General features: G+C 39.3%; 3 protein-coding genes across 8 annotated transcripts in view; all 3 read left to right on the top strand.

Moving 5' to 3' along the window:
* The window catches only part of LOC127971115 (lysozyme g-like), a 47,294-nt gene extending 40,203 nt beyond the window's left edge, over nucleotides 1-7,091 (top strand). For all 6 annotated transcript variants that reach the window (XM_052573929.1, XM_052573927.1, XM_052573928.1 and 3 more), the window contains 2 exons: nucleotides 6,431-6,575; nucleotides 6,708-7,091. In XM_052573929.1, the coding sequence (XP_052429889.1) occupies nucleotides 6,431-6,575; nucleotides 6,708-6,841 (279 nt within the window). In that variant the 3' untranslated portion in view covers nucleotides 6,842-7,091. The remainder of the gene's footprint in view (nucleotides 1-6,430; nucleotides 6,576-6,707) is intronic.
* A 4,265-nt stretch (nucleotides 7,092-11,356) lies between these two features.
* LOC127971118 (lysozyme g-like) lies at nucleotides 11,357-12,777 on the top strand. Its single transcript, XM_052573933.1, has 5 exons — nucleotides 11,357-11,428; nucleotides 11,550-11,633; nucleotides 11,747-11,943; nucleotides 12,174-12,312; nucleotides 12,422-12,777. The coding sequence occupies exons 1-5, from the start codon at nucleotides 11,425-11,427 to the stop codon at nucleotides 12,553-12,555; spliced, it is 558 nt and encodes a 185-aa protein (XP_052429893.1). The 5' UTR covers nucleotides 11,357-11,424; the 3' UTR covers nucleotides 12,556-12,777.
* Nucleotides 12,778-12,939: 162 nt separating this feature from the next.
* LOC127971106 (CRACD-like protein) overlaps nucleotides 12,940-17,240 on the top strand; it is a 42,521-nt gene continuing 38,220 nt past the window's right edge. Inside the window, exon 1 of the mRNA XM_052573908.1 lies at nucleotides 12,940-13,038. The gene's annotated coding sequence lies outside the window, so the exon portion shown is untranslated. The remainder of the gene's footprint in view (nucleotides 13,039-17,240) is intronic.

Genomic DNA, 17,240 nt, shown 5'->3' with positions numbered 1-17,240 from the left:
TGTTTTGTCCAACACGGCTTTGGAGTCAGACTCCATGGCTGACACATGCAGCTCTCTCTCTCTCCTAGCGGACAGGAGAAGCATGCATCCCCCTCCTACAGCGAGCTGTTGGACATGGTTTCCCACGCAGTGGATAAACTGGGGCTGGATTGGGAGGTTGAGAAGGCCGAAGCCCAACCTTAATCTAAGCTGGACAGCCATTTTCTAACCAGTCATATGTCTGCACAGCCCCTTAGGCCTTTGCCCTTTTTTCTGGACCTCCACCATGAGGTTTCGAGGTCCTGGAAACAGCCTTACTCGGCGCACATTACAAACGCTGCGGCTGTGGATTTCGCAACCATTCCGGACATGGTGGACCGTCGCTATACACAATGCCACCAGCGGAAGAGACTCTCGTGCCTAATTCGGCCATGGCTTGGAAGTCTCGCCCCCTTCTTGCTTCAAAGGCGAGATGGTATCAAACCCGAGGCTGTGAAAGAACTGCAAGAGTTTTTCCTTCGGTTCCAGCAACAGTGAAAAACGGCAAAAGCCTCTCGTCCTCACGCCTTGAGCAGCATTGGATCGAGCTACCACTTTGAGCGCCCCCTCAGACACTCTACGCAATCCGGCTTTCAGAGTTTGAGGGACGGCTCAAGGGGCTGGCAAAGACAGCCCGTTTATGATGGCCCACACAGCTACCGTTTTCTCACTAGTGGCAGGGCCCGATGTTCATCTTGTTGGATTAAATCCTGCCGTGGACTCGCTTCAGGATTTTAAACAAAACAACGCAGTGACTTTGACACATGCGCTTCCCTTTCCTATGGACGCTGTGAGCCTTCAGTGGTTAGATATTTTAAAGCATATGGAAACGCTGCAGCTGGAGGCTTTTAAACCACTAATGCTTTTCCAGGCCACGCGGGAACACATGCCTGGCATTTCATAATGGGTGTTACACACAATCACGGATACACCATTCAGTTTTGGAAAAGCCCAACTCCTTTCTGCGTAATTCTTCACACGATTGTGAAGTCAAAGGAAATCGCAGTGCTGCAGCAAGAGATGTCAGTTCTGCTGAGCAAAGGGGCTATAAAATAAGTACACCCCTCTCAGATAGAGTTAGGTTTTGACAGCCGCTATTTTGTTGTACCGAAAAAAGGTGGCGGTTTACGACCGATATTGTATTTACACCGTTTTAATCTTGCACTCGGGATGAGCAGACTCAAGATGTTGATGCTAAAGTCTATTCTGTCTCAGATTCAACCAAACAATTGGTTTGTCACGATCGATCTGAAGGATGCATATTTTCATATTCAGATCAACAAGAGGAACAGGAAGTTCCTCATTTTCACTTTAGAGGGCAAAGCGTATCAATACCATGTTCTTCCCTTCGGCTTTGTCTTGGCTCCTCAAACATTTACAAAATGCATGGACACCGTTCTGGCCCCGTTGCGGCTCCAGGGCATTTGTGTATTAAATTACCTGGACGATTGGCTGGTGTTAGCACAATCACAGACTCAAGCACACTCTCATCAGGACCTTGTGTTGAATCATCTAAACAGCCTGGGCTTACGCACAAATTTCCAGAAGAGTGTTTTAATCCCCTCTCAGCAGATAACCTTTTGGGGAATAGTCTTGGACTCTCACGCGATGATGGCAAGATGTCTATCCCGCACGTTCAGTCTCTCACGTCATGACTGCCCCACTTTAAAGCAGATCGCTCAGTGATGGTGAGTTTCTGCCTCAGACTTTTGGGTCTAATGGCAGCAGCATCATCTGTAATCTGCCTGGGCTTGCTTCACATGCATCCATTTCAGTGGTGAATGAAAAGCCAAAGGATTTCACCCTGTTGTTTCCCGCATCAAACAATTTCAGTGACACAGAAGTGTGTTATGTCAATAAAAATTTGTATGTCAGCCAAATTCCTGCGAACTCGAGTTTGGTTGGGGTTTTGTGTTTGCCGCGAGACTGTCACGACGGATGCGTCTTTGACGGTTGGGGAGCTGTTTGTCAAGAATTCCCAACTCACGGAGTATGGATGGTGATACAACTCGGCTGGCATATAAACAGGTTGGAATTGCTGGTGTTTTTTTTTCTCCAATATTTCTTGAGTCTGCTTATCAGTTGTCATTTGTTAATCAGGTCAGACAACACAGCAGTTGTGTCGCACCGGAATCATCAATGAGGATTACGCTCTCGCCCCTGTGCAGGCTGGTGAGGAATATTCTTCTTTGGTCTCAGAACAGATTTCTGTGGTTCATGTCCCCGGGCACTTCTGAGTGGATTTGCTCTCCAGACAGAACCTGGAGGAGGGGGAATGGAGGTTGCACCACCAAATGGTGAGCCTTATATGGTGAGTGTTTGGAGAAGCGAAAGTGGGCTTATTTGCGTCGAGCACGACTACACATTAGTCACTATGGTTCTCCCCATGCCCTCCATCGCCCCTAGGCTTGGACACGTTAGCACACGATTTCCCCAGCTTATATGCCTTAAAATGGAAACTGTTTACTGCCTGGTGCGGAATTCGTTTGTGATAGTTTTTTTGCGACCGAGGCCTAATTATGTCCCTAAGGTTGCCTCAAACCCTTTTCGCTTTCAGCAAATGTTCTTGGAAGCTTTCTCTCCTGCAGAGGTGGGGCTATAAGATCTAAGTCTTTGTCCTGTCAGAGTGATGAGGATTTATGTTGATCGTACAGCTCCATGGCGTGAGTCCGACCAGCTGTTCATCTGTTTTGGACCTAAAAATAGAGGCCATGCTGTCACAAAGAAATGCATGTCTCATAGGTTGGTGGAACCTATATCTTTAGCCTATGAGGTGCGCGGACTTACTTCGCCATTAGGAATTAGAGCTTATTCCACTAGAGCAGTGCCTTCATTGCAGGCTTTTCTAAGTGGATCCTAAATGGATGACATTTGTGCTGCAGCAGGATGGTCCTCACCGAGCACTTTTATCAAGTTTTACAGTCTGAATGTACGGATAGCTCCTGGTTACCGGGTTCTCTCCGCTTAAGCAGATGCTTTCCTTGGATTCCAGCTATCTCGGGTACGTCAGGCGTTATTGTATAGGGTTCCTGATCCCGTATTTTCTAATAATATTACCAAGGGGCAACACGTATATTGAAAATAGAAGAGGATCTAGGACAGATCCTTGTGGCATTCCATATTTTACTGGTGATAAATGAAAGGACTTGCCATTTAAATAAACCAAATGGTAACGATCGGACATGTAGGATCTAAACCATCTTAGAGCCTGCATTTGAATACCTGTATAGTTTTGTAATCGATCTATGAGTATGTCATGATCTATGGTGTCGAACGAAGCACTAAGATCAAGTAAAACAAGCAATGGAATGCAGTCTTGATCTGACGCAAGAAGCAAGTCATTTGTAATTTTAACAAGTGCAGTTTCTGAACTATGGTGGGGCCTGAAACCTGACTAAAATCTGTATGAAAATCTTCATAGAGTTTTTTTTTTTTTTTTTGGCAGGAATGAGCTCAATTGAGCAGACAACTTTTTCTAAAATTTTAGACATAAATGGAAGATTTGAAATTGTTCTGCCAGTTCACTAGGATCTAGTTGTGGTTTCCTAATAAGAGGCTTAATAACCGCCAGGTTGAATGGTTTTGGGAAGTGACCTAAAGATAACGACGAGATAATAATGTTGAGAAGTGGTTCTTCTGCTACAGGTAACAACTCTTTCAGTAATTTAGTGGGTACAGGATCTAATAAACATGTTGTTGGTTTAGATACAAGTGATAAGATTATTTAGCTCTTCCTGTTCTATAGTTGTAAAGCGCTGCAGTAAACGCTCTAGAATCAACATTTGTTATTGCATTTCTGATGTTATCTATTTTATTAGGGAAGAAATTCATAAAGTCATTACTATTAAACGTTAATGGAATATTAGAATCAGATTGCATCTGGTTATTCGTTAATCTAGACACTGTGCTAAATAAAAATCTTGGATTGTTTTGGTTATGTTCAATGAGTTTGTGGATATGCTCGGCCCTGGCAGTTTTTAGGGCCTGTCTATAGCATACTGTTTATCCACGCAATTCTAAAAACTTCCCAGTTAGTTTTTCTCCATTTGCTCTCAAGGCTACGAGTTTTTTTTTTATTCTTGAGAGAGTGAGTATTACTGTTATACCATGGCACAGTAAAGTTTTTTCTCTAACCTTTTTCAATTTGATGGGGGCAATAGCTTCTAATGTATTAGAGAAAATAGTGCCCATTTTGTCAGTCATTTCGTCTAGTTCATGTGTATTTTTGGTACAAATAGCAGTTGAGATAAATCAGGAAGGTTACTTGCAAATCTGTCTTTGGTGGCTGGAACAATAGTTCTGACCAGATGGTAACGCTGAGCCACATAGTTAATAACAGTGATATGCAGCATCCCCGATACAAGAAAATGATCGGTAACATCTTCACTTTGAGGTACGATATTCTACATATATCAGTAAGATTGATTCCATGCGATATAATTAAATCTAGTGTATGATTAAAACTATGGGTGGGCCCGGTGACATTTTGCTTGACTCCAAAAGAGTTTATTAGGTCAGTAAACGTAAGCCCTAATGCATCATTTGTATTATCAACGTGAATATTAAAGGGGGTGTGAAATGCTAATTTTCACTCAATATCCTGTTAATCTTGAGTACCTATAGAGTAGTACTGCATCCTTCATAACTCCAAAAAGTCTTTAGTTTTATTATATTCATAAGAGAAAGATAGTCTGTACCGATTTTTCCCGGAAAAACACGACCAGCTGGAGGCGTGACGTGTGGGCGGAGCTAAAGAATCACGAGCGCCAGTAGGCTTTTGCGTTGAGAGCGTTTGGAAGTTGTGACATAACCGTGAGGGAAAAAAACCATCATCCAAAACAAACCATGGCTAACAGTCAGATTCAGCCGTTTATTTATTATACAGAATCAGATCCCGGGGCTGAAACTGAACGAGAGCAGCAGCAGCAACGACTCGCTCCGAGCGGGACTCGAACCCGGGTCTCCGGCATGGGAGGGGACGCACTAACAAGGAGGCAGAGATATTTTAAGCAGTTTTACTCACCGCCTGCGGTTCCAACACATGATCGTGACCCTTTTTCGTTGGGATTGCATCATCCTTAAGAAATAAACGATACGCAAATCCATCGTCAAACTGGGCCTTGTTTGTAAAACAAGCATCTTTGAAATGCAGGGAACAAACAAAAACACTTGCACAACTCCGTTGATGCTCTGTAAAAATAAACTCCATCCACTGGTCCCTTAATGCTGTTTTTTTTTTTTTTTTGGTAATCTAAAATTTTTTTGTGCAGGGTTGTCTTGCCCTGGCAACCAGAAACACACTTCTTTTGTGACTTTCCGCGACGCTGTCACTCTGATCAGTGAATGATTGTCTGTGCTCAGCCTCTCAGTGCTCTGCTATACTGGAGCGCGCGCTCTTCCAGCAGACGTGCCCTAGGACCCATATAAGGAAATTCCGCTCCATCTAACGTCACACAGAGCCATACTCGAAAAAAACTTTCCGAAACTTGTGACAAACCGGAAGGAGTATTTTGGGAACAAAAATACTCCTTCAAACGTACAACTTAATTTTTGAAACTTTGTCCATGTTTAGCATGGGAATCCAACTCTTTAACAGTGTAAAAAACTCAGTATGCATGAAATAGCATTTCACCCCCCTCTAAAATCTCCGACAATTAGCACTTAATCAACTGTAACCAATAGGTCTGAGAGAAAATCAGCAAATTATTTTAAGTTGCCAGAGCAAGAGGCACAATAGATTTCTTTTGCATGTCTGACAGTGTAACATTAAGCAGAAGTATTTCAAATGAGTTAAACCTGTATCCTGTTTTCTGGGTAACATTGAGAATATCCCTATATATTGTTGCAACACCTCCTCCACGACCAGTCCGACGGGGCTCATGCTTATAACAGTAGTAACAGTAGACTCATTTAGATCAATTTAATCATTTGGTTTTAGCCAGGTTTCAGTCAAGCAGAGTATATCAAAACTATTATCTGTGATCATTTCATTTACAATAACTGCTTTGGGTGTTAGTGATCAAATGTTTATGAGCCCAAACTTTAAAAATGTTTTTTCTTCATTTTTATTTACATTTTTCTGGTTTAATCGTGATAAGATTTTTTTTTTCTAGATCCTACATTAAATGTATATTTTGACCTCACTATTCAGGAAACAGAAACAGTCTTAATAGATTGGACAGCGCAAGTACTTCTATCATTTGAGCGTGTAGAACAAAAGTCATCATAATAGTTATTTGAGAATGTGACAAAAGTGATTTGATTTGAATTCAAGCTGACTCCAGTTTAGAAATTGTCACAGATGTATCATGCTAAACAAGGAGAAGTTACAAAGTATGCAAAAATATGTATGGTTTCTTAAAAATTTGTGAAAATTTCTAATTATTCTCCTCTTTGATGGTGTTTCTTTTAGATTGACAGACGCTATCACCCTCTAGATCCACGCGTTGCATGGGACAGTGAGGAGCATATCACACAAGCTACAGAGATACTCATTAGGTTCATTAAAGAAATGAAGGCAAAATTTCCCATGTGGTCCCAAGAGCAATGCTTTAAAGGTGGGTTTACAATAACATTTACAATACAAAAAAGAACATAAGTAACACAAAACATAAAAAAGAGAGATAAAGGCAAATAGAAGTTTATCGCTTAATTTTCATGTCTCAGTTGTATCTTAATGTCTGTTTCAGGGGGAATATCAGCCTACAATGGAGGTGTGAATGCCATCAGCTCATATGAGGAAATTGATGACAGAACCACTGGAAAAGACTACTCCAATGATGTTGTCGCCAGAGCCCAGTGGTTCAAAAGCCAGGGTTATTGAAGAACAGCAGCTATGAAGGTCTAAAAACCTTCAATTAGTTTAATGACTACAACAACTCAAGTCTTCATTTTTAATATTAGGCCAATTGTGTCAATATGCTTTAGTTATATAGATATAAGATTGATAATATAATCTTTCCAAACCATTTGAGTGGTTATATTATTTCAAAATATGACAATATTAATGAAACTACTGAGCTGCAGTGAATTTCCTGTAATGATAGTAATAAAGTTCATTTATTTACTCAAAACATGTGTGTATTATTTATCACAATGATCTTACAAACAGTCCTTCCAAATTTACAATAAAATAACTTGTTCTCCACGACAGAGGGCGATGTTGAGCCTAATCCTGCACTCACACATGACACTGTAGAACAATGTTTTTTTTTCTGAGAACATTGCATTTAGGGAACATTGGGGGGCGCTTTAGGCAATATTGTGCTACAACCTCTCTTTCGCAATGTGAACATGATCAGGAGCGCTTATACACTTAAGTTTGAACGCAGACTGACCCACTTGCCAGATCGGTACACACCCAAATTGCAAGCAGAGATCCACTCCTCCACTCTAGGCATACTAGAAACTTCTAGGCAGGTGTGTTGTGGCAAGTTGGAGCTAAACTTATGAGGATACCGGCCCTCCAGAACCGAGTTTGGAGACCTCTGTGCTAGACCTTTCGTCAAGGGCCTAACAGCTCACACAGAACATCAAATTCTTGGGTATGACCCTAGAATCATGAGAAATGCAAGCTCATTTTGCCCACTGTTCTTATAACGAGTGTACCCCTGGAAGGGGATGAGCTATCAAGGTACTGGCCAAAAAAAGCACAAATATGCTTTTCCCCAGTCAAGGTCATGCTGTTGGTGCTTCACAAGATCAGGACACTGTACTTCTGGTTGCAGTTGTGATTTCCAGTGACAGAACTATTTAGAGCTCTCTTATAGCACATTCCCTTACAACGGGACCAAAGTCAAAGTCTGCTTTATTGTCAATTCTGCCACATGTACAGCACATACACCACAGAGAATTGAAATTGTGTTGCTCTCAGACCCTTGGTGCATACCGATAACACTAAACACTAGCAGTCGAATGTAAAACAAAAAAACAAAACGGATGAATACAGATTAAATATATAGGTCCTCTGTGATGTGCACACCCAGAAACTTGGTGCTTCTCACTCTCTCCAGTTGCATCATCGATGGCCAGAGGAGCATGCTGAGTGTGCACTTAACTGAAGTCAACTACACTCTACTTCATCTACACATTCAGAGAGATCGCTGTCACTGCACCACCCGGCCAGATGGCTCACCTCGCTTATGTAGTTTGTCTCATCTCTGTTGCTAATGAGAGCCACCATAGTTGTGCCATCCCCAAATTTAAGAAGAGATTGTAGTGGTGTGACAGTATGCAGTCATGGGTCAGCAGAGTGAAGAGGGTGGGCCCAACATCCAGTTGCACAGCGAGGCATTGAGCCCCAGCTGGACCAGTTTGTAAATGAGCTGTTGAGGGATGATTGTTTTGAAAGCTGAACAAAATCTACTAAAAGCAATCTGACATTAGATTTTTTTCATCAGGATGTGTGAGGGCTGAGTAAAGGGCAGTGGTGATGGTGTCACCTCACGCTCAAGTATGGTACCTTTCTTGGGTCTGTCTTTGGCGCTTATGCCAACTTTTAAACCGCTGTATGCAACAGAACTGAAAGTGTTCTCATTTAAGCCAATGCTTTTACTTGCTTTAATGTGTTCGGAGAAAGTGGGTGATTTACATGCACATTTTATGGATACTGCTTGTTTGGAGTTTGGTAAGCATGACGGATAGACTGCAACCCCGAAGTGGCTATGCGCCTAAAGTGCTTTCTACATTGTTCAGAGCATTTTCTCTTCAGGAGACACATCCTTTATTCACATACTTTATGTCCCATTTGCACTTCACATGCTTATCTAGACCGGTCTAGTCATTTTAGACTGTCTGAGCAGCATATTGTCTGTTTCGGAGGTCACAATAAAGGATTGCAGGTTTTTGAACAGTGGTTCCCTTATGAAACAAAAATATATTGCAGTATATTGGAAAATATCATGTAATATATTAGGCATATATTCTTATATATATTTATTTTTTTCCAATATATAGCAATATATTGAAAGCGGCAATCATTTGTATATTTTGCAATATATTATATAATATATGTATCATCAATATATTATTAAATGTATTCAAATATATAGAATATTAGAAAATAAAAAGGGAAAATAATATATCACAATATATCACAATATATTTTAAAAAATATATTGGTAAATATATTTTCCTTTCGTAAGGGTTGTCTCATTGGATTGTGGAACCAGTAGCATTGGCATACGCTTCTGTAGCGTGAGGTAGTCACTCATTGTTTATGATTGTTAGACAAACCTATGAGGAAGCGGAAGAGGGTATTTAAAAGATTTGTGCATGGATGTGAGGGGTTGTAACATCCGCTCCTTCAGTTTGTGTGTTTCAACTCAACGGTTGCAGGAAGAGATATGCATAACAAGTATTTGTTTGTTTGTGACAACTAATGTTCTGTTGGTAAAGTTGGGGCATCTAGGGCCTTCGCCTAAGTCTATTTCAAAGGGAATATCATGAGTGCATGGACGTGGGCACAATAGGTGGTGACTATGCTAATAATGTTGTTGCCAGAGCCCAGTGGTTCAAAAGCAAGGGTTACTTGAACAACAGTTTTTTTTTTCATTCCATTCAATATTCACTGTTCTTAATTTAGTTTTTTTGTTTTGTGTTTTGGGATGAAATAAAACACTTTTATTCACTCAAATCATGTATCATTCATGTCTCTCTGGAGAATGGTCTTCCCATATCCATATTAAAATTATTATATTAGGGATCTAGGTAGTATGTGAGTTTTAGCCTTCTTTGCTTTGATGTACTTCTTAATCGCCATATTATTTTTCTTTCCTAAATGCACATGGGCAACAGAAGGAGTCAAAATGATGTGCTCATTTCAGAAAAGTGCAGACTAACCATGCTCAGATCGAAGACCTGTGTAGCTATGGTTAAATAATCTATCCTTACCAAAAAAAAAAAAAAAAAAGTGCTTAAAATTGTAGAACTAACAGTTATATGACATATCAAGACCAGATCAGTATAACCACTATACAGTGAAGAAGACTGGAGTGACATTGATTTTTACTTAACTACATGGTAAAAAAATGTCATGTATCTTTTTAAGGGAGTCCCTCTTGGTTGTTGTGAACAGTGGACTCCCAGCTGTGAATAAGCCGAGGTTTCAAAGCCTACCTTCACTGGTGCTTTGATACAAATGTTAACATTTAAACAAGGAAGTTTTGAAATCAGAATCAGAATCACAAAGAGCTTTATTGCAATTAAATAAGTGTATAAACAATTATGCTATAAATGATAATGGAATAGGATTGAATAAGATGCAGGGATGTACTAGGATAGAGGGGTAACAAATAAATATAAGTATATTGCATTTATTGAATAAGTGGGTAACATTTAACTGTTCATGAGGTAGATTGCCCTGGGGAAGAAACTGTTCTTGTGCCTGACTGTCCTGGTATTTGCGGCTCTGAGGCGCCGGCCAGATGGCAAAAGCTCAAAGATGGGGTAACTTGGATTTGAAGGAGCCAGAGTGATTTTCTGATTCTCTTTCCTCACTCTGGATGTATACAGTTCTTGAAGGGTGGGCAGGGGAGTACCGGTAATCCTTTCAGCAGTCCGAACCGTTCTCTGTAGTCTTCTGATGTCTGATTCTGTAGCTGAACCAAACCAGACAGTTATTGAAGTACACAGTACAGACTCAATGACGGCTGAGTAGAACTGTTTCAGCAGCTCCTGTGGCAGGTTAAACTTCCTCAGCTGGCGAAGGAAATACAACCTCTGCTGGGCCTTTTTAACAATGGAGTCAATGTGATTGTCCCGCTTCAGGTCCTAAGAGATGTTGGTTCCCAGGAATCTGAATGACTCCACTGCAGTCACAGGGCTGTTCATGATGGTGAGTGGGGGGAATGCAGGGGGGTTTCTCCTAAAGTCCACGATCATCTCCACTGTTTTGAGCACTTTCAGCTCCAGGTTGTTAAGATTGCACCAGACAGCCAGCTGCTCAACCTCTTGTCTGCAAGCAGAAATAGCAGATTTGGCATATTTTTTTTATTATTTATTTTTCACTGGCACAAGTGCTGACATTTCCACACAAACCAAAACTTTCCCACAGTTTTACTTTCATTTGTCATTGACTACATTCATCAAAAGTGGTTCTACCTTTTTGAGGTTTATGAAGCCTCCACCTGATAAATTTTCCCACTTAATGAGTCACTTGCTTGGGTGTGATCTAATAATATGATCACAATTTTTAAAGAGAGAGAGAGAGAGATTTTAGTAAACTTCACAGTTGCAGATTTTGTAAAATTACATTTCTCCACACCTTAGTGGGAAAAAATCTGGGAAAAATGAGAAACCACTCCCTCTATGATCATATATAATAAGGTCCTGCTGAGGTCTGATTTAGTGTCAAGTCTAATCAAAACTCAGTGACTTGCTCTGCCACAGAGGTTCTACATCAGCATCATGGGTAAGTCTTATAATATTTGGTTCTGACCTTTTTCACACATATATATTGTGAGCACAGCATACATTTTCCCCATAAATAATTATTCAAGGTTTTCAGGTGATATTTTCTATGTTGTTTCTAGCATGCCTTTATGGAGACATCCTGAAAATAGACACCACCGGTGCATCAGAGGTGACAGCAAAACTAGACAAATTAACCATAAAGGGTGAGAATGCATGGATATGTTCTGATCACATATGACTCTTTTGTTTTATTTGCCAATATAAGCAAAGTGCACCACGTTACACAGTATGTATTAACATTTCCAACTTATCATAGGGGTTGAAGCCTCCAAAAAACTGGCTGAGATTGATCTGGTCCGGGTGGAGAAATACAAGAGTATGATCACTAAAGTTGCCAGAGCAAAGCAGATGGACCCAGCTGTGATTGCTGCCATCATATCCAGAGAGTCCAGAGCCGGAGCCATCCTGAAGGATGGATGGTGCAACAAAGGCTATTGCTTTGGCCTCATGCAGGTTGGTCAAAAGAACTGATTTACTCTATTTCAAAATATAGTAACATAAGAAAGCACAGGAGTCATGAGATAAGATTTAAGGTGTGTGAGTATAAACTAAAGCTGACTCGTAACTGTAAGTTGTAGATATCCCATGCAAGACATTTTTATACAAGCACGAAATATGCTCTCAAGTACGTTCAATATTTCTGAAAATTTTGAATCTTTCTCTTTTGATTATGTTTCTTTTAGGTTGACAAACGCTACCACTCTCTAACTGGTACATGGGACAGTGAGCTGCATATCATTCAAGCTACTGAGATACTCATTAGCTTCATTAAAGAAATTAAAGTAAAATTCCCCAACTGGACTCAAGAGCAGTGCTTTAAAGGTAGGTTGGGTTTACACGGAGATAAATAAATATAAATAGCATAAAAATACAAAATACAAGTTCGTCACGTAACTCTCAAGTCTCAGATGTGGTATAATATCTGTTTCAGGGGGAATATCAGCCTACAACGCAGGCTTGAAGAATATCCAAACGTATGAGCGCATAGACGTGGCCACCACCGGCGGTGATTACTCCAATGATGTTGTCGCCAGAGCCCAGTGGTTTAAAAGCAAGGGTTACTGAAGAAAAACAACAGTAAAACACTAATATTAGAACAGTGAGAACCACCAGTCCTGATCCTTAATACTAGGCCTACTGTATTGCTATGGTTAGTTAGAAATAGTTAGCAGATGCTGATGTAATCATTCTCTTTTAAGAATTTGTGGTGTTTTCGAAATGAAACTACACAGTGCATTTCCTGCTATTAATGAAGAATTGATTAAATAAAGCTCATATTCACTCCAATCATGTGTCAACTTTTTTTTCACAACGGTCTTTTAAAGTCTTTCCAAATGTACATTAAATTAGCCTCGTGTGTAGGCTGTTCTTCTTCGCTCCTGAAGCAGAAGCAGGTTTTGAAAGCGTGCTTTGTCGAAGACAGAGGGCGATGTTGAGCCTCATCCTGCAATCACACACATTGGAGACACTGGAGAAAGTCATTATAAAGGTCCCTGATGTTTCGCTCGCTTAAGGATGGCCAGATATCTCTAGGGGTTTCTTCACTTTGTAAGTACATATCTGCGTTAACGTATTAATGAGCGAATTTGATTCCGTTGAGGCTTTTTGTCGGTTTTTTAGTTGACTGCGCGTGCGCGACAACGCGGTTGTTTGGGAAGTTTGGGAAGCGAACATCTCCATCACTTTCCGCTAAAATCAGTGAATAATGTTAATCTGAGTAGCTGGCGATTTGTTATTTGGTTGTTTATAGTAGTATGGCTTTTTAAATGTTGTTTTGTAATGTAAAAGAAGATAACTCCAGAACATTTAATAGTGCTCTAATAATATTCAGAGTATCGAGCTGACATAATGCCTAAATATTCTACGTTTCACGTAGTGTTTACATTTTCTGTTTTCAAAAACACGAAGAATGATAAGTACCTCTTTAAGTTAAATGTTTTCAAACGTTTTAGTTGTTAATGCTGTTGTTTACCTATGTTTTCTTATTTTAAACATTTCGAGAACCACAAAATCACGGTTGACTGATTGAATATATTTCGGGAGATATAAGAAAAAGAAAATAAATTGGCAGGTGCCCATATATAATCATTGCTGCATGTAAATATATGTACTATTTTAACAGTAGCCTATGATCTAACCACCAACTTGTCTGGAAATTAATTGTAAACATTTCAAGGCCTGTAAGAATAAACTATTACAAGAAACAAAAGTGTATTCTAGATCATGATTTTTTTTTTTTCTGTTCTTTGAGGAAAATGCCCTATCTTTGTTAACAGTTTCTGTGGCGCCTGCTGCCCTGAGAAGATCAAATGACCCTTTTCTTGCTCTCAGCAGTGTGTGTGTGTGTGTGTGTGTGTGTGTGTGTTTGTTGATTACTGTACAGAAAGAACAGCCTCATGATAAATTTCTTCTCCTTATGTTTCTGACCAAAGTAATAATAATATTTTGTCATGCTATGTGCAATTAGTATTTTTAGAGTTGCCTGCTGTGGTGGCATTATAAATAATCTAAATATATTTAAAAAAGAAAAAAATTATTTAGCTAAATTGACTTGCAACAAAAAGCTGTTCTTCTTGACTTGATGACAATTCTATATTTCCATGCCATTTTATGACCTCGTTATAATTGAGAGACTACATTTATATATCAGTTATTTTAAAAATGTTTTTATCACATTGCAAAGCTATACAAATGTATCTAGTAAAGACATAAAAGCAGGGTTATTATAGTTAAAACTTTTTTTTAAATCCATAGTTGAAATACACATTAACTGAAATTATTTCAAATATAAGAAAAAATATGAATTAATAAAAATTATATAGATATATAAAAAAGAACTAATGAAAATTATAAACACAAAATTGTCAAAACTTTAACATTCAAAATAAAACAGAAGATAAATAAGAAGATAAGAACTAATTGCAAAATATTAGTAAATCTATATTAGTATCTAGTAATAGTGATACTAAAATAATACTAGTATAAAATATTATAAAATAATACTTATAATTAAAGGCAGATTTCTGTTTTTTTTTTTTTTTCAATAAAAAGTCACTACTGGACCCATATATATATATATATATATATATATATATATATATATATATATATATATATATATATACACAAACCCGATTCCAAAAAAGTTGGGACACTGTACAAATTGTGAGTAAAAAATATAGATAACATATCAACTGTTGAAAATGAGACATTTTGAAATATCATGCCAAATATTGGCTCATTTTGGATTTTATGTGAGCTACACATTCCAAAAAAGTTGGGACAGGTAGCAATAGGAGGCCGGAAAAGTTAAATGTATATATAAGGAACAGCTGGAGGATCAGTTTGCAATTTATTAGGTCAATTGGCAACATGATTGGGTATAAAAAGAGCCTCTCAGAGTGGCAGTGTCTCTCAGAAGTCAAGATGGGCAGAGGATCACCAAATGCTGCAGCGAAAAATAGTGGAGCCATATCAGAAAGGAGTTTCTCAGAGAAAAATTGCAAAGAGTTTGAAGTTATCATCATCTACAGTGAATAATATCATCCAAAGATTCAGAGAATCTGGAACAATCTCTGTGTGTAAGGGTCAAGGCCATACTGGATGCCCGTGATCTTCGGGCACTTAGACGGCACTGCATCACATACAGGAATGCTACTGTAATGGAAATCACAACATGGGCTCAGGAATACTTCCAGAAAACATTGTCGTGAACACAATCCACCGTGCCATTCGCCGTCGCTGGCTAAAACTCTATAGGTGAAAAAAGAAGCCATATCTAAACATGATCCAGAAGTGCAGGTGTTTTCTCTGGGCCAAGGCTCATTTAAAATGGTGGACATAAAATATTATGGTGTTTAAAAAAAAGGGGCTGATACCGATATTTCAATATTATATTCAATAATATCCCAATGCTCTTTGTGTATATTATAATACTGTACAAGTCAAAAGTAACCATATATAGAATACAGTATAAAATATATATATATATATATAGAGAGAGAGAGAGAGAGAGAGAGAGAGAGAAAACCTCATCCACCACCAGTGTGCAGCATCCACCTGGATGATGCGACGGCAGCCATAGTGCTCCAGAACGCCCACCACACACCAGCTTACTGGTGGAGAGGAGACAGAGTGATGAAGCCAATCAGAAGATATGGGGATTGTTAGTAGGCCATGATGGTCGGAGGCCAATGGACGAATTTAGCCAGGATGCTGAGGTCACACCATCTTTTCGAAAGACATCCAGGGATTTTTAATGACCACAGAGAGTCAGGACCTCGGTTTAACGTCTCATCCGAAGGACAGTGCTTGTTGACAGTATAGTGTCCCCATCACTACAATGGGGCACTAGGACCAGGTACTGACCAGACTCAGCCATGCTTAGCTTCAGTGGGAAACCGGTCTTGGGCTCCATATATATATATATATATATATATATATATATATATATATATATATATATGAATGAACGAATGAATGAAAAAAGTAAAGGTTTTCTACCTGGTTAGAAAACAAGAGATGGCCCAGTACACAACATCTGTGTTTAAATTACGACACTCATTAACTTTCTGTGTATTTCTCATGAGTCGTTTAAACAGGCAAATAGCAGAAATTTTTTTTTTTTATTAGTTAATTTAACCCTTCTGAGCATGTGCTAATAGAGCCTGTTGTCCTGTAAAATATATTTTGATGATGAGCCATGTTAAGAGTCCTGTTGTGTCTGTAAAGGAACTTTGCAAAGAAATGCATCATAAAACCCAGGACACAATTATTTAATTATCATCTCATTAAACTATTAAAATACTCCATTTGGAAACCTCCCTCTAGAAACACCACACACCAAGTTTTAAAAAGCCTGGAAAACAGGGATACAAAGTTAACTGGTCACAGAGGAGATGAATGGTTTGTGCTCAATGGTCAAGCTGTGTGGACCCAGCTGGATGGTTTTTATTGTAAGAGTAAAGGACTTAACAGACTCATGGAGGGCTTGGCCTGCTCATGGCTTTGTTTTTCTCAGGAGAGGATAGAATTTGCATGATGACTGGAACTTGTATATTCATCTTATAAGTTATTTCGAACCATCTCAATCGGCACCGTCCTGCGTTTTGGGCTTCTGAGCTCTGAGGGGTATCATTTCTTGGGTTATTTACAGTTTGGCATACATGGCCTTAATTAGAGTGTGGGGTAGAGCGCTGCCTCAGAAGATGTGTTCCAGATGTGGGCTGGAATTCAGAGAGCTTTGTAAAGAAAAGAAACAGTGCTCTGCAGGAGATGCCTGAAGAAACTTGAGTCAGGGAAGACTGTTGAGGGGATTGACAGAGTTGAATTGGGGGTGGTGGGGTTCTGGCACTTTTTAGGGTTAGGCTAAATATTCATATGTCTAGGTCTTTAAAAGAATGTAGTCTGACTTGTTCTGGCTGATTCTGCGCCTTAGGTTATCTGATTTAGTGATGGTAAATATTACAGATCTATAGGTACGTTTACATGGACACTTTTTGCTTCCTTCTAAATTAATTCATTCTGATTGACGAATCCAAACCTAGTGTTTACATGAATACTGAATAAAGTGATTTGTTTGATATAGCATTTACCGTATTTTCCGGACTATAAATCACACTTTTTTCATAGTTTGGCTGGTCCTGTGACTTATAGTCAGGTGCGACTTATTTATCAAAATTAATTTAACATGAACCGAGAGAAATGAACCAAGAGAAAACATTACCATCTCCAGCCGCTAGAGGGCGCTC

Source organism: Carassius gibelio, chromosome B14, assembly GCF_023724105.1.
Source record: "Carassius gibelio isolate Cgi1373 ecotype wild population from Czech Republic chromosome B14, carGib1.2-hapl.c, whole genome shotgun sequence".
Classification (NCBI taxonomy): domain Eukaryota; kingdom Metazoa; phylum Chordata; class Actinopteri; order Cypriniformes; family Cyprinidae; genus Carassius; species Carassius gibelio.
This window is presented reverse-complemented; position numbering and strand designations above follow the sequence as displayed.

Bases quoted from the DNA above. Each gene is read 5' to 3' on its own strand.
- LOC127971118 (XM_052573933.1), top strand. The intron at 11,634-11,746 runs GTGAGAATGCAT...AACTTATCATAG, and splicing joins AGACAAATTAACCATAAAGG to GGGTTGAAGCCTCCAAAAAA. The intron at 12,313-12,421 runs GTAGGTTGGGTT...TATCTGTTTCAG, and splicing joins TCAAGAGCAGTGCTTTAAAG to GGGGAATATCAGCCTACAAC.